The sequence below is a fragment of the Gigantopelta aegis genome, chromosome 6 (genome assembly GCF_016097555.1).
Source record: "Gigantopelta aegis isolate Gae_Host chromosome 6, Gae_host_genome, whole genome shotgun sequence".
In the NCBI taxonomy this organism is placed as follows: Eukaryota; Metazoa; Mollusca; class Gastropoda; order Neomphalida; family Peltospiridae; genus Gigantopelta; species Gigantopelta aegis.
Genome location: NC_054704.1, coordinates 19,414,692 through 19,441,065, shown reverse-complemented (window position 1 = coordinate 19,441,065; position 26,374 = coordinate 19,414,692). Strand labels below are relative to the sequence as shown.

Genomic DNA, 26,374 nt, shown 5'->3' with positions numbered 1-26,374 from the left:
TAAACTAGACACTAGGCAGTGTTTTGTTGTGTTTTCTAGTGAACTAAACGTGCTATATACATATACTTTATATAAGATCTAATCTCTGATTACCTAGAGCTGAGCCACTCGGGTATCGAACTGCCCAATACAGAGAGATCTAATAGATATACAGTTAGGAGAGATATTTGGATAATCGTGTTTTATTCAGTTACGGGTATTATAGGATCCCCATGACGGTGGTGATTGAAGTTTTCCTCACTAAACCAAGTGTTAAAACAAATGTGTTAAGACACCAAGCAACCAATTAAAATGTATTGAGGAATTGCTAAAAGAAATCTTTGTTTTACTTTTCCTTAAACGCACTAACATTAACAACAAAAAGACATCAATAAGGATGGTTTTATTCTAGTATATTAAATTAAGACTCTTGTACAAAGAACTATAATTCTATTGATCTACTAGCACTCTGAGAAGATCCATAGTCATCTATCCAGCACAATATGTCACTGAATATTGTTCACCGTCATATAAACTTGTAAGATGTTTAAAACTGTTCTATTTACAACTACGTGCAATATAACCTGTGTATGTGAATTGCAAGAGGACAATTTTCATAATGATATTTAATAGTTATTCTTTGAAATCTATGGAACTTGTTTTAAATTTCTCACTGTGATAAATGCACTATTCACTTTGTGCCTCTTAGAATGATGAATTTTTCTGACATATGCAAGCTATTCTTTAACTTTGAGAATGGCAAGATGTCTATTTGTCCTGTAGAGCTTTCTCCAGAAGTTCGTGCAGCCGTTGAACCATGCTTCTTGTGTCGTCTACCAAACCAGCATTGATCATTGCATTCTCGAACAACTAAAAAAGAAGATAACAAAATTTAATATGGAAAAAAAAGAGAGCCAAACTTACATGTACAGGCATCAAAATAAGTTGAGAATGGTCATTCTGGTTACCAGCAGGTTACCACATATCAAGAAAGTCGAGAATGGTCATTCAGGTTACCAGGAGGTTACCACATATCAAGAAAGTCGAGAATGGTCAGTCAGGTTACCAGGAGGTTACCACATATCAAGAAAGTTGAGAATGGTCATTCAGGTTACCAGCAGGTTACCACATACCAAGAAAGTCGAGAATGGTCATTCAGGTTACCAGGAGGTTACCACATACCAAGAAAGTCGAGAATGGTCATTCAGGTTACCAGGAGGTTACCACATATCAAGAAAGTCGAGAATGGTCATTCAGGTTACCAGCAGGTTACCACATATCAAGAAAGTCGAGAATGGTCATTCAGGTTACCAGGAGGTTACCACATACCAAGAAAGTCGAGAATGGTCATTCAGGTTACCAGGAGGTTACCACATATCAAGAAAGTCGAGAATGGTCATTCAGGTTATCTCATATCAAGATAGTCGAGACCGGTCATTCAGGTTACCAGGAGGTTACCACATATCAAGAAAGCAGAGAACAGTATGTACTTCAGAAATACAAGTTAAAAACTACACCTACCAGTCTTACGGGCGATCTGTCTTTTTGTGACTAACTCATTTTTAAATTATCATTATTATTTTAAATTGTTTTGACATCAAATCTGTAACACCGTTTCAGCCATGCCAAAATTCCGAACCATTCAAACAAATGGTTCAGAATGATGATGAAATACACAATATATGTTCCGCATTGACAATAGATGATGGAAACCGAGTTGGTCAAAGGTCAATACTTCCTAGAAACTTTTTGTAAATGATATGAAAGAAAAGTGAAATTTTTTATATTCAAGTTATATATTGTCAATCAAGGTATGGTGCTTGATTTCGTTTGCCACTTGATGTTGATCATTCAAAATGGTGACAAGTGTATATTATAATAAATAGTTAAACAGTAATATTGTTCTATAGGCTGGCGGACTAGTAGAAATTCTGGCAGGCTAGTAAATTTTTGTTGGTTCCGGTCTGGCGAACTAATGAAATATTTTCTATTTCTGCACCCCTGGTACTTTGTTCTTCACAAAATCATATTAAACTTCAACCAAGCACCTGAATTTTGATCAACTGAATGTTGGTATAACACAGGTACAAATCCAGCATCATAACAGTGATGTGAATGAATAACAAAGTGTCTGTCTATAAAAGGATTTTATAGTAATATTAATAATGGACATATAAATTAACTTACCAGGTCTGCATTTTGTGGTAACCGGTATGTGGATAACCAGACACAATGCTAATTTTGATGCCTGCATGGGTAACAAAGCATAAGCTCCACTTTAAAGGGACATTCCTGAGTTTGCTGCAATTTTAAAGATGTTATCGACTAGCAGAGACTTTTTAACGATCGTAATTACATATCAAATATATTGTTCTGCATAAAATATTAGTGGCTGTATATTAAATGTATTTCTGATCGTTGTAATATTTGCACTAGGTTAAATTTCATTTTGTTTCCTAAAATATAACTTTTTCGTACGTACAAAATTATTTGAAGACAAAATCCATTTTGGGTATAATATCCGCCCGGTCCCCTCCATTATTATTTTTAGTTAGGGTTGAGGGTTAGGGTTGAGGGTTAGGGTTAGGGTTAGGGTTAGGGTTAGGGTTAGGGTTAGGGTTAGGGTTGGGATTATGGCTGGGGCTAGGGTTAGGGTTAGGGGAAGGGGGGACCGGGCGGATATTTTTCCCCATTTTGGGCTTCTTACAAATATTAAATCGACCAGAAACACATTGAATATACAGACACTGGTATTCTAAATAACAAAATATATTTAATATGTAAGTTTAATCGTAGAAATATTTTATTAGTCGGAAACATCTTACAATGCAGCAAACTCAGGAATGTCCCTTTAATGTCTTGAGAGTGAAGACTGAAAATAGGTCATCATTCATCAGGACTGCTATCATTGTGTATGTGTGGCAGACATGTACTTTCTGTAATTATAACATGGTAAACTTAGTTTTGTATTTCATGTCCCATAACTTCTTTTCTTCAGTATATTTCTTTCTGTACTTGGCTTGTGTGGTCAATTTCAAATTGCATGTTTTACCTGTGTGGGCAGTGAATACCTGTGACATCTCTTTGTTTCTTGTGAGGACTATTTTCATTGCTGTCTGTGAAGACAGTGTTTTTAGTTTTGATTGGGCTGCTGACCATGACATGATCAGCTGATGTTAGAAGGTAGCCATCCTGCATTTATTGAATTATACTGGATGGTGGTTTCTTTTGGGCTCCTGATATTTTGGTGTCCTGCATCTTAATATAAGAATTTATGTAAAGGTTTACAGTAGTCTATAAGTGATGGTGGATATGGTTGAACGGAACATCTTAAACCTCACGGGTTTGAGATGGGTTTCGTCTCCGTGATCTGCAATAAACTGTGCAAAGCTTCATAACCAGCTGTTGTCATTTCGTGTACCGAGCACCCTGTTACATATACTACATGTATGTGAACACACACATCTATGCTTAATTACTTTCCAGATGTATATTAAAAAGATCACAGCTTTCATCAACGCAATACAATGCAAATTATTAATTATATACAGTTTCGTTAATATCGTAGTGAGGTGTTGCTAACATTGTGTACATGTCTGTAAAGATGTCTTAAATTTGCACAGTAACATTATTTTATTCTCAGTAAAATGATATGCAAATATTTTCTTCTTTAGCCCAGATATTAAAAGCATCAGGTATACTGGCATGTGAGGCACAACAATTAAAATGTAATTTTTTCTAGTAATAAAACATAACCCTATTTATTACATGTAACACTGTCCATTCACTATCAGTGTATATTTACACACAGAAGATGTAAGTTTAAGAGTCAGAATTTGAGAAAAGTACTCGGTTGTGTAGATACATGTACATGCCAACTTAATGTTCCATACATCTAGTACATTCCTTTCATACAGGACATGGCTATGTTGTTGGACTGTTATCACATGGAGACAAATCTTCACTTATGCCAACTGCCACTTTAAATGTAAATAGTGTAAGTAGGTCGGTCTAGAATGACATATGTGGATGGGCTAGAGTGCGTCGAAAAGCAGACAGAATCGTGATTCACAAATAAAAGTTTTATGAGTACCCTGCCTTACAGCTATATGTTGTTTTCCTGGAGCATAAGTGTTTTTACTGATTTTTATTGAAGGGTTTGATCCGTTTAAGCTTAGGATACATGATTATAACACAAACTTAAATTTAGTTTTGTTTAATGACATCACTAGAGCACATTGATTTATTAATCAATATTGGATATTAGTTTTAGTTTTAGAGTGGAAACCTGCTACATTTTTCAATTAGTAGCATGGGATATTTTATATGCACCATCCACAGACAGGATAGCACATACCATGGCCTTTTGTTATACCAGTCGTGTTGCACTGGCTGGAACAAGAAATAGCCCAATGGGCCTACTGACAGGGATTGAACCCAAACCGACACTGCATCAAGCAAGCACTTAATCCACTGCCCCATAACACCAAATTTAAGAATGTTCTAGAGTAACATGTTATTTGTATGGGTGAGACTTTACTAACAAAGCCTCCATTCTAAACTTTAAAGTTTTATAACATGGGGTCAGATATTACCAACAAAACACTGGTTTTTGTACTGTATACTAGTATTAAAGAATTTTTGTTCTTGGTACATTTAATTTTAAATTATATTTACAACATGGAAAATATTGAGTATAAACCATGTTATAATTATTTTACTTATATCTAATAAAGAAGCTGGTGTGTTTACATCTCCTAACTAAGCTACAGACACACACACACACACACACACACACACACACACACACACACACACACACAGACAGACACACAGACAGACAGACAGACAGACAGACAGACAGACAGACAGACAGACAGACACACACACACACACACTCAGACACAGAAACACACACACACTCAGACACACAAAAAAAAAACCCCACACACACACTCAGACACAGAAACACATACATTGTAACTTAATTCAGAATAAGGTGGAACAAAGGAAGAAATATTTCAAATAAGATCAACATATTTTAATAACAATTTTTTGCTTAAGGACCACAGAGATAATAAGAGAGGAAACCTGTTATGGTCACTCAATGGCACGATTACAAGGAATCTTTTATCCCATCCCACAGACAGGATAGACAGTACATACCACAGCCTTTGTCACATCAGTTTTTGGAGCACCGATTGAAATGAGAAATAGCCGAATGGACCCACCGACGTAGATTGATCCTAAAATGACTGTGTTTCAAGTGATTGTTTTATCACTGGGCTATGTCTCACCCATGTACTCAAAACAACAGGGATGATAATCATCTTAGACAAGAAATCTAAAAACTTAATGTCTCAGAATTTATAATTTTGTGGTAAATACCTTTTGATTCCATGCCCTGTGATTGTTGGAAACCACCAGAAACTTTTTGCATAATCATTGTAACAGAGTATATTACATGATAATGAGCCGGGGTTAAAAAATACCATTGCTCGACGCCCGGGACAAGTGGAATATGACGGTCGGACAAATGATAGGCAAGATCTCACTTGCTCAATTGGTTGAATACAGGACAGTTCATTTGCCAATAAATACTATTCATTTTATTTCTGCATATACTTGTGTATTCCATAGCACTGAGACTGCTTGTGTAAGATACAGATACAATACATATAATATAATACATATATATTAATCTGGTATATTGTATTATAATGATTACATATGACATATTATACCAGTAGTATTCATCTATTCACAAACACATTTTTCGATGGACAAGTGAACAAATATTTTGGGCAAGCAAGAATACTCCTGAATGAGTAATTTGGTTCTGTGATTTTGTTGACATGCTACCAGAAACAATTGTTTTTCATGAAATCTCGAGGTTTGAACTTTGCAGTGTGGTAACTGTAAAACATATGGGGTTACTGTCAAGAACTGGGATAATACAGTTTTTGGGTAGTGCTGAGTCACTGCTGACATCCAAAATTCCAAAACCATCTGGAGGTCTTTCATCACTTGAGTTAACATGTAGAAACAGGTGTTTTTGTGTTTAATGCATTATTCATGAATATAAGTAATAATACTTCATGTATGTGTGGGTAATTCAATTACAGATGTGTGTTATGCTAATGTTGCCAGTACATGTATATGAAAGAAAATAGTACTTTTCATAATGAACATCATTTGACTTATTAGCCAAATACTACATGTACTTCAAACACAGACCATTTCCAATTCACGCTAAATACATATAAAGGGTCCACAGGAATAACCTATGATGTCCACACAGATAGTATTATAATGGTTGTATAAGTCAGGACACACTAAATTAAAACCCTATAATTATGGTAGGTCATTAAAGGTAGTTGGTAAATTATGTTTGTTTTTTAGGTATAAATATTCTACGATTGCAGAGTTGTAAATGTTAAAATACAAAAATATACCACCTTACTAAAAATATGACAACATAGGTTATTCCCGTGTACCCTTCTATATAACCCATACAATTTCCAATTTCTTAATAACTTATTTTAAATAGATTACATGTCTTGCAGCACACTTTCCTGTCGCAGTCACTTGGTTCAGCAGACATCTATATTGATGGACAAACACATTTCCATCTCTGTCGAAATGAATAACATTGATTTTGTCATCATGACCAGACTTCCTCATCAAATCAGATTAGTCAACTTGTAGCTCCCTGTCACATTTCACTTTCTTTCACAATCCCGATGAAATATCTTTTGTTATGTGCTGGTCACAATGACAGGAGACAGTCCTAAGTTTGCAGCCATTGTAAGACGTTTCTGACTAACAGAGCATTTTTAACGAATAAAATAAAATATTAAATTAATTTTCTTGTTTAGAATACCAGTGTATGCTAGTATTGTGTTATGTGCTAATGTTTGTAGTAGTCACTTTTTAGTTTACTTCATTATATATATATTTTTTGGTATGTACAGAATTATTGGAAAAGAAAGAAAGAAATGTTTTATTTAATAACACACTCAACACATTTTATATGGCGTCGGACATATGGTTAAGGACCACACACATATTAAGAGAGGAAACCCGGTGTCGCCACTTCATAGGCTACTTTTTTTTATTAGCAGCAAGGGATCTTTTATATGCACCATCCAACAGACAGGGTAGTACATACCACATCCTTTGATATACCAGTCATGGTGCACTGGCTGGAACGAGAAATAGCCCAATGGGTCCACCGACGGAGACTGACTGCGCATCGAGTAAGAGAATTATTGGAAGATAAAATCTAGTTTGTGCTATTGCAAAGATTAGGACCACAACAAACACCTTGTTTATACAGATACTGATATTGTAAACAAAAAAAGATCTTGAATACATGTATATAATTTTTGTCATCAAAAAGGCTCTGTTGTCGTAAATATGTTACAATGGCAGCAAAACAAGAAGTTTGTTTTGTTTAACGACACCACTAGAGCACACTGATTAATTAATCATTGGCTATTGGATGTCAAACATTTGGTAATTATGACTTGTAGTCATCAGAGGAAACACGCTACATTTTTTCATTAGCAGCAAGGGATCTTTAATATGCACTTTCCCACAGATAGGACAACACATTGCACGGCCTTTATCTAGTTGTGGTGAACCCAATCAAGTGAATGGATCTACCGAGGTGGCTTGATCCTGCGACGAAATGGCAGCCAACTCAGAATACTCCCTTTAACATTTTTATACAATAAAAAGCCCATGATGAGTTCCTTGCATGCCAAGTTGTGCTAGTACAGTATGCAGTACATTCTTTGCACAGACTCAATGAGGTATCAATCAAGTCTTAATGATATAACATGAGTCATGTAAAGACTAATGTGATAGTGAATGATGACCGAGTTCATTTCTAAGCAGTAAAGTACACAGTGACAAAGTACATATACATGTAGACATAATTAACGGTGAAAATAATGAATCACCTGAATATTCATGAACCCTCCTACCAATAATAATAATAAAAAATACCCTGTGCCTAATTAATTGATTTAAACTAGTTCTGTGTAACTTTAACTTTAAGAATCATTACAATTAAATATAACCAAAGCTTCAGTGATGTAGTGGTTCTAAAGTCTATCAGTCTTAAGATTGGTAGCTTCTGGGTTTGCATCCTAGCACTGGCTCCCACCCATTGATAACTCAAGTGTACAACATAATTACATAATCCAGTGTGATAATTAATTTTTGAATTTTTACATGCACAGATAGTCAACAGCTGGACCTCAATATCATATATTCTTAACATGTACTGGTTTACAAAGGGGAGGGATATAGCTCAATGGTTGAGACCTATCCTGATATGATATGAGGTGCAATCGTGATCAATGGATTGGGGGTTTCATGTCGCAGCCATCAGCCCATGGTATGAACTGTAAATGCACATAAGATATTGTTTGCACGTTTATTGATAGTAGTCTATGTGACTATTCATAGTTTAAATTGTGCTGAGGTGTCATTGAACAAATATTTGTGTCCTTTTCTGTTCTTCTACACATGACAGACAGAACAGTGTTTGACACTTGCTATCACATTGATTGATTTCAAGACAGCTCCATGGTAATGACATAGTTGTAAGGAAGAAGGAAGGAAATGTTTTATTTAATGACGCACTCAACATATTTTATTTACGGTTATATGGCGTCGTGCATATGGTTAAAGACCACACAGATATTGAGGTAGGAAACCCGCTGTTGGGACTTCATGGGCTACTCTTTTCAATTAGCAGCAAAGGATCTTTTATATGTACCATCTCATAGACAGGATAGCACATACCACAGCCTTTGATGTACCAGTCGTGGTGCACTGGTTGGAGTGAGAATAGCACAATGGGCCCACTGACGGGAATTGATCCCAAACCGACCGCGAATCAAGCAAGTGCTTTATCAATGGGCTACGCCTCGCAGCTAGTTGTAAGAGCCGTAAAAGCCAAATAATCTACTCCAATTAACACTAATGAAAACAATTTCTACTTATGATGTATAAGTTAACTGTGCAAGTACAAGTAAAATACTACATTAAAATACTAAAATAAAATCTGTTAAATATAATTTATCTTACAACTCATTTAAAATTGAATTCAGCTTACTTTGTCTTGTAAGATGTTTTAAAACAACCTACTGCAAGATAAATGGAATTTAACAAACACTTGTTAATACCTTCTGTATTTATAATACATGTATAAACATGTATTAAACATTAAATACAAAATAATACGCATACTTTTATATACACCTGTATAACAAGCATTCTGAGAGTACTGCTAAAGCAATACATGTCCCCAACTGGACCCAACAATTTTTCATCTCTCCTAAATTTAAGGGCCATGTGAATTGTGTGTAAATCACAATGAAAGTTAAACTTGATCAATAACAGTACATGATAAAGCTATATACAAAATTTCAGATCAATATCTTAATGGTTCTGTGAAAAAAGTGCAGAAATTTGTTTTTCATATCTTCTAAGTGCTAGGGCCATAACTCTGTCAAAAATGGGTAAATTGCCATGAACCTCAAACTTGATCTGTAACAGTATATGCTAAAGTTATACACAAAATTTCAGTTCAATACTTTAAGACATTCTTTAAAAATCATCAACTATATGTGGGAGGGACAAACAGAGATAAAACCTATAGTCCCATCTGGCTGGACCGGATTTAATGCAGCCTTTTACTAAACTGACAAATGTCACACACACACACAAATATTATAAAAAGCATATTATTATATGATTTACAGCACGTCTTTAGTGTTATGATGTGCCCTCGGTAATTGGTAACTTATGACCTCATGCACTGTACGTGTATGGTTAATTAAATCTGACTCATGGTTAACTGATTTGTCTTTTAAATCACAGCTTACAAAACACTAAACAGAACTACATTCTTTCAGTTCTACAGCTCAACCTGTATGCAGCTATTTTAGGAAATATTGATAATCTTCAAATAGTTTATTGATGTACATTGTGTTTAATGAGTATGCACTTAACAATATGATGATTGCCCATTAAAATGAACATCCAATTAAGGTTGTTGTGTTTTTTTAGCACTTCAAATGTTAATATATATATATATATATATATATATATATATATATATATATATATATATATATATATATATATATATATATATATATATATATAAAATTAACTAAAAGAATCAGAATCGGTGAAATTAAGAGATGTTTTTTCCCTTTGTTCACACTCTCAAGGTCACTTAGTAACGAAGCAATAAAGGCTTAATAACGCTGCACGTTATATAATACAAACAGCTAGAAAATCTTCACCCCATTCTTAATGTATTTATGAAAGGGGAAAACATATTTTCATTACAATCAAGATCATCAAAATGCTAAGTACTGCATCTGGTGTCTCTGGCATATTTTTCTTTATTTTTGTGAATGTTCATTGCTAGGCACTGTAAAAACAGCCCGATAACCATCGCCAAATTCTTAATACATTTATAAAATGGGGAAAACATATTTTTAAAACAACCAACACCATCGACATGCTACAGTAATTTGTGTCCCTAACTGACATATTCTTTTTTTGGTAAATGTTTATTACTAGGCAGACTGTAAAAACAGCCCGATAACCTTTGCCAAATTCTTAACAAATTTATAAAACGGGATAAAACATTTTCAAGGCAACCAACACCATCGAAACGCTATGGTAACTTGTGTCTCTAACTGACATATCATTCTTCGTTTGTGAATGTCAATAACTCGACCAAATTACCATAATAACCTATAAAAGAAAGATTTGTCGAATTCGCATAAATCAATGCCCAACCTGGGCTTGTAACCAAAGAAAGCTATTCCACTGCTTCTTTCAGAGAATGTCAGCCAGACCATTCTGACGCTACCTCGGCCTACACGGCTGACCAGGAATATCCAATGTCGTATTGATTTTCCACTTTTGCAATGTCAGCACTGCCAGAATTCTTTCAGTATATGGCCAGCGTTAATCTACAGAATAGTAGGAGGGCCATTTTCTCCATGCACTGGCTCGGAGATGTTTATGTAACACAGCATTTAATTAAAAGGTTTGTTTCGGACAGAAAACAGGATTCTCATTACAGTCCAAAAGTCCCTAAAGATGATACAGGGCAAATGCATCATGACATGGCAATGACATGTGGTGCATGATGTGGTAGTGGTAATTCACTAAGTATAATACCGAATTAAATTACAAGTCTACTGCTGCAGCAGACACACGATAACTCTCACATATATTGACAGAAAGCAAAGTCCTAACAAGTCAAGTATGAGACATGCTAAACATAGACAATGTGACAGGTTGATAAAATATGATTTATTATTATCACGCAACTAAAATTCTGCTTAATGTAATAAATGATCATGTATGCTGCTATAATCAATATATGTACAGGAATATGAATTTGAAGCTTAAATTGGACGTGATGTGATAGAAAACATTTTTTTTTTTTACAGCAACTAAAACCCTCATCCATATGTTAATCAACAGTGTTACTGACATTCAGTCCCACTGTATACCTTTGCATATTATACATTAGATATAAATCAGTTTGATCTATAATACCACATATTCCCATATTTCTCTCTATCCTTATATAGTGCTGTATCAAATCAATCCACTGTAAAACATCTATATATATATATATGGTCTTATGCTAATAGCAGATGGGCAGATAGATATAAGTTGGTTGTTATTAATATATTATTTTTTATTAATATCTGACAATTGCTGACAAACCTGATAACTACTTTAATGGTTATAACAAATATCTCCCACCCAGAAATAATTTTAATGGCAAAAAGACGAAATGTAAGACCATTACACTAACTTGTTGTTTGCTAACCTATAACCACTAGCCCCTGACCTGGACAGACAAGCCAAACACCTGAGCTGTGCATGTTCAGTACATCATGCTTCAGCCACAAGCTGATAAAAGCAGGAAAATAAATTAATGTTGTGGAATTAAACAATAAACTACTATAAACTCAGTCTATAATTAAAAAAAGAGCTAATTGTGAAATTTGGGGGGGGGGGGGGGGTTCTAAAGTTAACAGAATTACGGTAATAAAAATCTATAATAATTATGACCAAGTAATAATATGTATGTATATTGTTTGCTGATCACGACTAGTAATAAAATGACCATCTTCTCAACTGAAATACCAGCAGTATTGAAAATAAATTCACAAACAATACCTGAAGGAATAAAATGCATTTTAGTGCCAGAAAAAAAAAAAAAAGTCTTAGCAGATACACGGAGAACATGCATCTGAAACAGCCTTGAGGTATTTCTTGACACCTGCATTAATGATTAACTCAGAAGATACACAACTTTTACCTCAGAGCTTATAAATAGGCTATGCAATATGGGACAATAAAATAGATTCTTTTTAGCCATATTGGATTTCCTTTGTGTTAACTGAAACGGTTGTTGTTCCATAAACAAACAACCATAATTTAACTAATTTAAACACAATTTTAACCCAATTTTTAAAATATTTTGTGAGACATTTGACAGCTTATAAATGTGAACGTGAAGTGGGATTTCCCAAATGTGATTGACATGTGTTACAACTAACATTCATGGGACACAGACACAGCTGGCTATAGAAAATAAAACAGTTCATCATACAATTGAACTATACAGCAAATACCAACATAAAACCCTGAATCAATATACATCTCAAATGTATATACTAATAAATATATAGAATATGTTACTTCATTCATAATGCATATTTTTGGTATGCTTTTACTTGTGCTGAACAGACACTATTGGATGTCAAACATTTTGCAATTTTGATATAGAGTCTAAGAGAAAACCCGCTACATTTTTTCCATTAGTAGCAAGGGATGTGTTATATTCACTTTAATATACCAGTCATGGTGCACTGGCTGGAATGAGAAATAGCCCAATAAACCAACCGACAGGGGTCGATCCTAGACTGACCACGCATCAGGCAAGTGCTTCACGACTGGGCTATGTTCCACCCTCCATGTAGTTGCCAAAACAGAAATGCGTATATTTAAGATGTACTGTTCATTGCAAAAAGAAGTCTGCCCTCTCGTTCCAGCCAGTGTACCACGACTGGTAAATCAAAGGCTGTGGTATGTGCTATCCTGTCTATGGGATGGTGCATATAAAAGATCTCTTGCTGCTAATTGAAAAGAGTAGCCCATGAAATGGCGACAGTGGGTCCTCTCCCTCTGTGGTCCGTAACCATATGTCCAACACCATATAACCATAAATAAAATGCGTTGAGTGCATTGTGAAATAAACCATTTCCTTCCCTGTCGTTGCTTCAAGGACTACTCTTTTTCTATTAGCAGCAAGGGATCTTTTATATGCACCATCCCACAGACAGGATAGCACATACCACAGTCTTTGATATACCAGTCGTGGAGCACTGGCTGAAGCAAGAAATAGCCCAATGGGCCCATTGACAGGGATTGATTCCAGACCAACTGCGCATCAAGTGAACGCTTTACCACTGGGCTACGTCCCGCTCCCAGCTACTGGATGTCAAACATTTTAAAATTCAAACATATAGTCTTTATGTTTTCTTTAACGACAAGGATTGTTTTATATATGCACTTTCCTAGACAGGACAGCACATATCATGGCCCTTGATACACCAGCTGTGGGGGCACTAGTTGGAATGGGAAAAAGAATCTAAACCAGTGAATGGGTGGTCCACAACCAACTGACCTCAGCCATGCACTCTACCGTAATGACCAGCCATCTGACAGTAACAGCACTGTCCCTCTGTGGTCCGTACAATTTGTACGGTATTAGCAGTGAGTTCAGAGCATGATATTCACAATAAACTTGATTTATCATTATTATGCTTTCTTAACAACCACTGGTATAGTCAGAATTTTATATTGGGTGGGGCCACTTTTAACAACTGATCTACATTGCATATCTTTTTAAAATTATTTTTCATTTTTATGCCCAGTTTAATTTTATAACAACAAAAAAAAAACTACTTAAAAACTAATAAATAAAAAAGAATAAACTATTTTTGCAAGTAAAAAATATCTTTTGACAACTACAAAAACCTACTTAAAAACTAATATATGAATAATATTAAACTGTTTTTGCAAACAAATATATATAAATATATATATATATATATATCAGTCAAGCCACAAATCCACAAGTTTTTCTTAAAAACATGTAAATGTCCTGCAGCTACACCCACCAGGCCCTACACAGTATCGCTATCAATCAGTTTCTTAAACACGAGTGATAAAATTAACAGCCTGGTCCATGCTATGTACACAGAGTAACCTGTCAATACAGGTACAATGGGTTCAACTTTTAACTCAAAAGTAATAAAACATACTGGTTTAAAAAAATATATTTTTTATTAGAATTATTTAGTGGTATATAAACCAATTCAGTAATAGAAAATCAAGCCACATACACATGCCATTTTGTATGTATACGTTAGACTGCTAGGCTGATGTCAGTTTAAACAGAGTGCACTGTACCTGGTATCATCAGTGCTGAAATCATGTGTAACAAGGTGACTTTGTTAACATACCTCACCTCACAACCGATATAGAATCATAATAAAGAGATATGGAAGAGAATCTACATTCAGTTACAAGTTAGTGCACGCTGCATTACTAGGCTGTCATTTACAGGACATTCATGACTGGCCACTAACTTGTTTCATGTTAATAGAGCCTTTTTGACAGCTGAAATCACACATTCATGACATCTGCTTGCTGAGAATATCAACGTCTGTATTTCCAATATGATTTTGGTTGTCATGTGTTGTTTATATTACAGTAGATCAAACTGGATTTATTTCCCAATAATTTTGTATGTACTGAATTAAAAAAAACACCAACAATAAAATACGCAAAAATAATAATAATAATTTGTTTGAGTATAGCCAAATGATATTGGAGATTGGCATTCAGTGGTAAGAACATTAACTTAAGACTGTCTGTTCCAAATAGTTAAATAATAAAAATATATCCGAGATTGCCTCATTGGGCTATTTCTTGTTCCAGCCAGTGCACCACGACTGGTGTAACAAAGGCTGTGGTATGTACTATCCTGTCTGTGGGATGGTGCATATTTAAGATCCTTGCTGCCAATCGAAAAGAGTAGCCCATGAAGTGGCGACAGCGGTTTCCTCTCTATATATATCTGTGTTGTCCTTAACCATATGTCTGATGCCATATAACCGTAAATAAAATGTGTTGAGTGTATCATTAAATAAAACATTTCCACTTCCATATCAGAGATTGCAGCTTTATGCTACTAGAAACTTTAGCATGACCAGTAGCCAGGCATTTGTGCAGCAGCGGCGAAGTGAGGTTTTGGGGTGAACCCCCCTCCTGAAGCTATTTTTTCCTCCCAATATATCCAGAGGAGCATGGTTTGATCCCACTCCCCCATAAACCTTTCTAGCCACAGTTTAAACACCCATCCGTCCCCCACACCCCCGCTAAAATTCCTGCACATGGGCCGATAACACATTGAATATATATACACACGGAGAAACTAAACTTTAGAATAACCAGCAATACATTGAATATACATGTATTGACACTGATATGCAAAGCAACAAAATGTATTGAAATATGACTGTATACAGGGATTTATCCTATAACTTACCCATGATATCCATGTCATAAACCCATGTGATAATTTAGTGAATTAACCCAGTTAATAATGGTATGCAAATTTGCAAAGTTTCTGGGTAATGTCTTGCTGTGGATAATTTGTCCTAATCGTGATGACTTCATATTACCAATGGCGAGGACTTTAGTACTGTGATTTACTAAAAGTTTAATTAAAACGTTATTTTAGAAGTGTCATAGGATAAATAGAATTCACTACTCGTGATTTTTAATATGTAAAATATCAACCTTGTCTAGTTAATCGGTATTTGTCTCAGTAGAGCCTCGACAAATACCGATTAGCATAGACTTGGTTGATATTTTCCATATTAAAAATGTGATGAATCCTCCATTTATCCAGGCGTTCTGTGGGTCCAAACATTGGCCAATATATATATGGGTTTTTTCTAATTAATTAATTTAACAGTGGTGTACTGCATCATTCAGTGGTCTCAAAAAAATATCCCAAGTATAATTTACTCGCACTGATTTTCCCAATCCCATCAAACAAGGGACCCTAGCAAAACATCCTGATATATATGTGAAGTGTGGTAAGGTCTGCTAACAGGAGCTGCCTTGTCACACATGATTTCTGCACTGATGACACAAGGTGCTCTCTAACACAGTGAACTAAGTCATACAATTTATGTCAGCCAGAAACAATGTCCCTTATAGGTGTCTGCCTACTGGCCAATCCCAATACCACATATTTTACAGTCAATCAATATAATTTAAAACAAGAATGACCTTATGTTTATAGTTCAAGAACAAATTTTAATGTCCTTTATTAAGTTACATTGTACGTTACAGATCACATTTATTACTTGATTTTATGTCCTTAAGTTTATAGTTCAAGAACAAATTTTAATGTCCTTTTTTAAGTTTTATTAGATTTATTAATCCATTAACATATATCAATTTACATTAAGTGGTACTGCTTATTGTTCATTATCAAAGCATTACTGTGCAGATAGTTTTCAATTGTCTAATACTTTAAAACAATTACAAAACAACTGACTAACTTAACCTACTGTACTACATGGACCAACAAAACATCACCTGAAAACATATAGGGCCAAATTTATAAAGCCTGTGTTTCTTAAACGCAGGTGTTTAAGCCTTGTCTGTAGTGACGTGCATGTAAATATTTAATATATCCTTTAACTAACTATCTACTTCATTGGTACACCTCACTCGTTATCAATATTTTTATATATAATTTAATAATAGCTGGACAGACATAAACTGGAGATTAAAAAAAATGGGAGAAAAAAAAGATAAAAGCAAAACAGCTTATGGTAATGAGAGTTATCTGAAGAAAAACATACACTGTGCGTCCATTCAAGTGACATAAAATCTTTGAGGATATCATATATAATTGCCTCTATCATACTCTGCATTGGGCAGTATAATAACCATGTTTAGTATGCTTATAAAGTTCATCTTTAAACCAGTATTAGACAATACTGAACCTTGTAATTCACGTGACTCTTAGCATTAACTACTGCGGTTAACATTTGTAAATAAGAAAATATTTTTGGTACAGATAACAATTCTTTTATTTTTCAGGAATTTCCATTTACATAAAATACATATACTAATACACACTTTTTCATATTATTTAATTTAATTAATTTTAGTTTAATTTGTTTTTGGTTACCCCCACCCCCAAAAAAAAAAAAAAAAAAAAAAAAAACCCCACAACAACAACAAAAAACCCCACTTGTTACAAAATTATTTTAACATATTTTGTAGTGTCATTATAAATTCAGTTTCACAACCAAACTCTGAGCTGTTATGCTGAGGGTGCAAACTTCTGATTAAAGTCTAAGATAAGTAATACAAATGTTTACTTATATAACTACAGTCAAATCTGCTCAATTAGCCACCTATATAAATCAGCTAACTGTGATTAGAGGCCACCTCTTTGTTCTCCTAAATCATAAATAATAGTGCCAATTATCCTATATTAAACAGCTATGTTTATTAAGAGACCACCTTTTTGTTAACCTAAATCATCTATTATGGTGCCAATTAACCTGTATTAAACAACCACCTGTATTAACAGTCCCACCCCCCCACCCCCAATCATCTATTAAGATTACAAACTGATCTATTTTTAAACATTCACCTGTCTTAAGAGTATTATAGTACAATCTTTTCATGCTGCCATTGGTGGCTGTTTAACACAGGTTTGACTGTATAAATAAATAATGTTGACCTTCATGTACAACTAAGAGTGTGGTGTACTCCAGAACTAAAGGTAGGAAGCAAACGCTGATGTATAAAGTGACAAAGGGACCATGATGGACAATACATTATCACCTTATTTCAGTAAACTGCAGGTCAACAATTTTAATTTTTTTTCATAAAAATAACATCAGAGCTGCATTGGTGGAAAAAGGAAAGGAAAGGAATGTTTTGGTTGTTTTTTAATAAAATTTAAAGTTAAAGTTTGTTTTGTTTGACAACACCACTAGAGCATATTGATTTATTGATGGATAATGGATATCAAACATTTGGTAATTCTGACATGATATATTCTCAGAGAAGAAACCTGCTAGATTTTTCCATTAGTAGCAAAGGATCTTTTATATGCACCATCCCAGAGACAGGAGAGCACATGCCACGGCCTTTGATATACCAGTTGTGATGCACTGGCTGGAGAACTAAAGGTAAGAACCCAGCACTGATGTACAAAGTGACAAAGACCCATAGTAGACAATACATTATCACCGTATCTCAGTAAACTGCAGGTATTTTTTAAATTATTATTAATTTTTTTAATATCAAAATAACACCAGAGCTGCATTGGTGGAAAAGGAAACAAAAGGAATGTTTAGGGTTTTTTTTAATAAAAAGTTACATTGATTTATTGATCCTTGGCTATTAGATGTCAAACATTTGGTAATTTTGACATGTACAGTAGTCTTACGAGAATAAACTTGCTACATTTTCCCATTAGTAACAAGGGATCTTTTATATGCTCCATTCTACAGACAGGATAGTACATACCATGGCCTTCGTATTACCAGTCACATTGCACTGGTTGGAACAACAAATAGTCCAACTGCCCCACTAACGGAGCATCAGGCAAGCACTTTATCACTGGGCTACGTCCTGCCCCCCACAAACATTTTAATAACACCTCATGAACCTTTTAATAACGCCTCATGAACCTTTTAATAACACCTCATGAACCTTTTAATAACGCCTCATGAACCTTTTAATAACGCCTCATGAACCTTTTAATAACGCCTCATGAACCTTTTAATAACACCTCATGAACCTTTTAATAACGCCTCATGAACATGAACCTTTTAATAATGCCTCATGAACATGAACCTTTTAATAATGCCTCATGAACCTTTTAATAATGCCTCATGAACATTTTAATAACACCTCATGAACCTTTTAATAACACCTCATGAACATTTTAATAACACCTCATGAACCTTTTAATAACACCTCATGAACATTTTAATAACACCTCATGAACATTTTAATCTGTAGTTTTTTTTATGTCTATCATAATATTGTAATTACTTTACATCATCTAAATAAAAAGAAGAAACATGTTGCCAATACACAGGCTATTCTCATAAATTAGAAGCAACAATATGAACTTGCTCTAAGAGAGGATAGCATATACCACCATTTTTAATACATCACTCAAATACCACTATTTGTAATATATCACTCATATACCACCATTTATAATATATCACTCATATACCACCATTTATAATATATCACTTATATACCACAATATATCACTCATATACCACCATTTGTAATATATCACTTATACACCACCATTTGTAATATATCACTCAAATACCACCATTTATAATATATCACTTATATACCACCATTTGTAATATATCACTCATATACCACCATTTATAATATATCACTCAAATACCACCATTTATAATATATCACTCAAATACCACCATTTATAATATATCACTCATATACCACCATTTGTAATATATCACTTATATACCACCATTTTTAATACATCACTCATGAAGCACTGACAGAAATAGGAAAATATCAAATGAATCCACTGAAGGGGTGGGTGTTGATCCCAGGACCCATTATTCTTCAGGTGAGTGCTTTACTTTCATGCTGTCTTAAGATGCTACAAGTGTAACATGCTGATCATCATAACACAGACACTATCTCTACACGAAATGAATAATGCATAAAAAATATTGCATAACACATCTTTTGTTGTTCAACTGAAAGAATGTCATACTTGGGGACAGGTACACACAGCCACCCTCTGTGCCATGCATCACTGGCTTACTTCTATTGAACAGGGCATGTATTCTTTAGACAAACACAATGTTGCTCTACGAAGTCACAAACTGTTAATGTATGACATTTAGGTATCCTGTTCATAACAGCTACAAACTGTGTGTACACATCTAGCATTTTAAAGAAAGGAAGGAAATGTTTTATTTAACAATATACTCAACACATTTAATTATGGTTATATGACATCAGACATATGGTTAAGGACCACACAGATATTGAGAGAGGAAACTCGCTGTCGCCACTTCATGGTCTACTCTTTTCGATTAGCAGCAAGGGATCTTTTATATGCACCATCCCACAGACAGGATAGTACATACTATGGCCTTTGTTATACCAGTTGTGGAGCACTGGCTGGAATGAGAAATAGCCTAATGGATCCACCAACGGGGATTGATCTTACACTGACCGCACATCAAGCGAACACTTTACCACTGGGCTACATCCCACCCCATCTAGCAATTTATTGGTTATGGCAATGATGTAATAATGATGTGACAATACAGTAGTACTATATATGTATAACTGGCATGTGATTGAAACATTTCTAAAAAAGCTGAAAATGATACATGCGTGCCGAAGGCACGTAATCAAGTGCAGAATGCACGAGATGACTGGGGGAGTCTTGGGGCATGAAGTTTTTTTTAAAGCGGAATTCCGCCAATTAGCAATAACAACAAAAAACCTACAATAAAAATAAACAAATAAAAAACACCACTATTTTTGTGTGCACTTTAGAAAACAATCAGCTCAGAAACAACAATAACTATGTACCATTGTTAAACTGATTCCGGAGTTAAAAGTAGAAGAATCTAAGTTTGTTAAAATGGCATTCTTGCCACACCATATTATAACATCATTTACTAGTGCCAAAAAATACAAACATATCTAAAGCTATCAACAGATATGGTTTAAAGTTATAAAAGGTATAAAGCAAGGTCAACCGTCAAAGAATGGACAACAAATGTAACAAAATATAGTGATGTCAACAGTCATAAAATTTTCAAAATAGGATCAAATTCAACAGCTGTAAATGTACAGTACAGTCAATAATTCTAGAATGTGAGGTCAACAGCAATAAAATGTACAAAAACAAACAAACAAACAAAGGACAAAGTAAACAGTTGTAAAATGAAAACAAAAAAAAGAGGGAAAAAAAGGTGACAAAACTAAACAATTGTAAAGTTGTATAGAGCTGTAGACTGCATAGTGAGGTCAATAATTTTAGAATGTTTTAGAATGTATAGTGAGGTTAACAGTTGTATAATGTACAGTGAGGTCAACAGTTGTAGAAGTGAGGTAAACAGCTGTAGAATGTACAGTGAGGTCAACAGTTGTAGAATGTACAATGAGGTCAATGTATAGTGAGGTCAACAGTTGTAGAATATACAGTGACGTCAATAGTTGTAGAATGTATACTGAGGTCAACAGTTGTAGAATATACAATGAGGTCAATGTATAATGAGGTTGATAGTTGTAGAATGTACAGTGAGGTCAACAGTTATAGAATGTACAGTGAGGTAAACAGCAATAAAGTGAACACTGAAGTCAACAGTTGTACAATGTATAGTCATATACATTTTTTTTAGATGATTGCAGAATATAGATCAACACTTGTCAAATACACAGAACAATGACAAAAGTATTAAAATATATATATGATACAGCACCTTGTGATCTATATTACATTCTCAATGAATGCCCACATGCATTCATTAAGCTGACACTTAACAATGAGTTGACCTTGATGTTGTGCCAAACCATAAACAAATTATCAATAAATACATCAAATTATTACATGGAAAACATTTATTGTTATTAATCCTTGGTTAATTCATTACACTGTTCTGAAACAACCAACAAATTAATTCAGGTCTTCTCTTATTTTGTTAATTTTTTAAACTAGAGGACATCTTGATAAAGGTAGTCACACGGTTTCTTGTACCGTGCAGTGGAGCGGACAGTGCGTGTGTTGAGAGAGAGAGAAGCCTGCACTACAATAGCAGTGACCTCGTGTGTCATTGATCACATGATCTGCCGCTGATCATTACACACAGCCACAGTTGGTGATCAAGTACACACACTGTGATAGGTGCGGTCAGACACCGAGTGTTAACGGTCATCATGTGGAGATGAGCAGACACACATCCTCAAACAAATACCACTCACCAGAGATTACCGGCTTTTACACACACATAATACATACAGTGTTTAAAAAACACCAACATAATACATACTGCTTTCACAAACACCAATAGAATACACAATGCTTTGATAAACCAACAAAATACACAATGCTTTCACACACGCACACACACACACACACACACACACACACACACACACACACGAACAACCACAAGAAAATACATAGGTCAACAAAATACACATATATTTCACAAACCACAAAATACATCGCAAACACTAACAAAATGCATAGTTTTGTCACTGACACCCTGAAACACCGGCCAAAAATAATAAAATAATAATAATAATAAAAATACATCCCCCACCATTCTTGCTAGAATTTTAAAAAATTTTATATATTAAATTTCACAAGCGTAAGGAGGGAATGTTTTATTTAATGAAAGCATTCAACACATTTTAGTAATGGCACAACTTTTAGTGACAAATTATCAATATTTTCTGATCAATATTCCTTTCCTCAGAAATATAAAAAAAAAAAAAAAATGATGGATTTTATACACTGGAAAAAACAAGGAACCGATTTGTTAGAGATTCTGAACATCACAGACTTGGAATCAATTCCTATTATGTGGAATCAATATCTGCTTGACTGTGAGGCATGACTATATTAGGTATCAAAAGAATACATAGCACAGGTATACTCGATTTGGACTGGTACCACAATATATAATTAAACACGGTTGATTATGGTAGTAAATATTTTATATTATTAATTTTTTTGTCAAACAATCTCTATAAACAGAATTGATATTGTACATTTGTCTATACATTATACATTCTGAAAACTGTGTAAATCCTCTTTGTTCATAACAGAACTACTCAGTTTGTTAAATGGAAAGAAATCTTACAATTAGTAAATTTGGGTGATTCAATAAGTAAAAGTGAAATACAAAATAGGAAATAATATTTTCATTCAAAGTTTGGCAATGTAAGTATACGTTATGTACGATTCTTTCTTAAAGCATTCATAAATATACTTTCTTCTGACAACAAAGCATAATAATGACCATGTGATATTGAATGGTCAATTGCCTATTTTACTCATACTGGGTATATTTTATAGTTTAGATATGCATTTGGGTTACAGTTGTACTGAACAGTCAAATATTTTAAAATGCAGTGAAAATAGAGTGGTGTATATTAGTGAATTTGACTTTTTAAAAAATATGTATATAGTTTACAGGTTGTACAAAAGACACAATAAAATATTTATAAATGTAGGGAATATATGTACAGGGGTTTTTTTCTTTTCTTTTTTTAGTATTAGTCTAAACAAAGACACATATTTGAAAGTGTAATGATTATACAATGGTATATTTTACAGTTTAGTGAACATACAGTGGTATTTTTTAATTTAGACAACATGCAGTGGAATTTTAGTTTAGAGAACATACAATGGTATATTTTACAGTTTAGTAAACATACAGTGGTATATTTTTCAATTTAGCGAAAATGCAGTGGAATTTTACAGTTTAGTCAACATACAGTGGTATATTTTTCAGTTTAGTGAACATGCAGTGAAATTTTTCTATTTAGTGAACATAGTGGTATATTTTTCAATTCAATGATTTTTCTGTATATCTAATGATGTATTTTACAGTGTTGAATTATACAGTCACACACTTTAAAATGTAGTGAATATACGGTTGTATATTTTACAGTTTATACAGTGGTATAATTTTATTTTAAAGTTTAGTGACCATACTTATAGTAGTGTATTTTACTAAACAGTGCAGTGAATATACAGTGTATTTATGATTTAGTCAAATATTGTTATGATAGTCAACTAAATACAGTCACATATTTTTAAATGGAGTCCATATTCAGTGGTATATTTTACTGTGTGAAGCTGGGAACAGAACAACAGGAAATATTTTAACAAGTAATTTCCCTGTTGGTATAATCTGAGTGGCAATAATTCACTTTGACAGCTGCGTACAACCCACTGCTGGCTTACAGCATCTAGTTGTCGCACAGGTGTCACAGTCATAGTATTGTTACAAACACTTAGGAAGTTATAATACATGTAATATTCACAGTATATTATAAAAAGAGAAAAAAGAGAGTAAATTCTTAGAAATTAAAATAAAATTTAATAATCACTTTTTTCAGGCACAATAGTTATTTATTTATTTATTTATTTATTTATTTATTTATTTATTTAAATCTAAGTTTGAAGCAGTACTGATGTGTAAAATGCTTAAAGGTACCGTACTATCCTGAATTAGAAGTTTTCTGCAAATAAAATATTTTTCAATAGTTTTTACTGTTGAAAATGCTGATAACAATGAATAGCTGGTAACATAAAACATACTTTTGTTAAATGTTAAACAATATTCTAGTACATGTACTTTCAGGACTTTACATCTCACCAAATTGGGTGCAACAGGATTTGTTGTCTGTTCTGAGTGAAGCGAGGTCTTTTTAGTGCAATAATGTTAACAGATGATGAAGAGTTGTGAATATTCAGAACTGCATTTCAAGTTATTTTAATTAACTAAAACATAACATTTCACTGGGTTTGCACTGAAATGTTTTTAGGTCAGCATGTTTGTACTTAATTAGGGCATGATTAATTTAGGCATACATAAGTTGTGCACGTTTACTGCCTTTATTTTGGTGCAATCTAAAGCCATGATTTTATTACGTTTTCCATTTCCTCATACAGTGTAACCTGTCTAAACGAGATCACGCAGGGGACCTAATATTTATACAGGATCCGGTGTTTAGAGGGTCGCGTTTTAGAATTTAGAAAATTCAGGTTCATGAAACTTGGCCAGTACTGACAGGATTCCAGATTGTTCAGAGTCTGCTTTAGACAGGCTTCACTGTAAAACAAAAGAATGCCTAGCCTTCAAATCCTCTGCAATAATTTTATTGTCGGAGTCACTGAAGCATGTGACCTCTCCATTTCAATCAGACCAGCAATGACTTTACCTGCAGTCATAAACTTATTTAAATGATCTGTTTTAACTCTTCACAGTATGGGAGCCCATTGTTCTTTCTGACTTTATGTTACAGATGAAAAAAGAATCACATACATGTAGAGAAACCCATCCCTTATTTTAAACATCTTAATGGATGTGTAAATTATGTCTCAAACAAATGAAAGCAAAGAAGTTGTCTATTTACCTAACACATTCAGTTTATAAGCATGTGGTAAACAAGCACCTGTTACATAACACTATAATAATGTTCAGAAGGTGGGGAATGGTACCGGTACATTCAAACAATACACTGAATTTATGCATGTTTTTTTTTGTGTTTTTTAAAACAATATTTCTTCAAATAAATGAAGTGGGTACACTAGATTCAAGCAAATGGTAAATCATTTTTTTTTAATGTGTAGTTTAAATATATATATATATACTCTTCAAAAAAAGTAGGGGAACTCTAATAAGAATTTACAATTGCCAAAATTGTAAGGTATATTAGCTGTGGGGAATGGTTATATGATAATAATGAATTAATTGGGCAAACATTATAACCGGTAGTTCAGTATTACAGTAGGTTTTATTACCACCAAAGATCTTGAAGGACGATAGGGGTCAGAAGTGAAATTTGAAAGTTGACGTTTTTTATCAGTAGTGGGTGATATCGCCACGATGTGTCAGATATTCATTCAGTCAATGAGGCATACTGCATATGAGTCTCCTAATGGCCATTTAAGGAAGTCTGTTCCATTCCTCTTGCAGCATCTGACCAAGTTCCACTAACGTGGTCGGTGGTGTTTGACATTGATGCACACGTCTCCCTATCATGTCCCAGACGTGTTCAATGGGGGAAAGGTCTGGGCTCATTACTGGCCATGGCATTCGATAGATGTTGTGCTGCTAGAGGTGAGCATTGATGATTCATGCATGATGAGCATGGGCATTGTCGTCCTGAAAAACAAAATGTCGACCCACACACCTAGCAAACACGGGATGACAAAGGGTGTTAGTATGTTGTCCCGGTAATACTTCCCAGTGACCCTTCCTTGCACAATATGGAGGGGCGTTTTGTCAGTCATAGTGATACCACCCCACACCATAACCGATCCACCTCCAAATCTGTCATAAAATTGCATTGTGACGTTGGCGTGCAGTTCATTTCGTCATCGCCAGACTCGACCATGCCTGTCAAGGAAGTCCAAAGTGAAGAAGGACTCATCTAAAAACATGACATGTGCCCAGCGATG

General features: G+C 34.2%; 1 protein-coding gene across 1 annotated transcript in view; it reads right to left on the bottom strand.

Moving 5' to 3' along the window:
- Window positions 1–367: 367 nt before the first annotated feature.
- LOC121374406 (heat shock protein 75 kDa, mitochondrial-like) overlaps window positions 368–26,374 on the bottom strand; it is a 101,551-nt gene continuing 75,544 nt past the window's right edge. Inside the window, exon 19 of the mRNA XM_041501507.1 lies at window positions 368–849. Coding sequence (XP_041357441.1) covers window positions 748–849 — 102 coding nt within the window. The 3' untranslated portion in view covers window positions 368–747. The remainder of the gene's footprint in view (window positions 850–26,374) is intronic.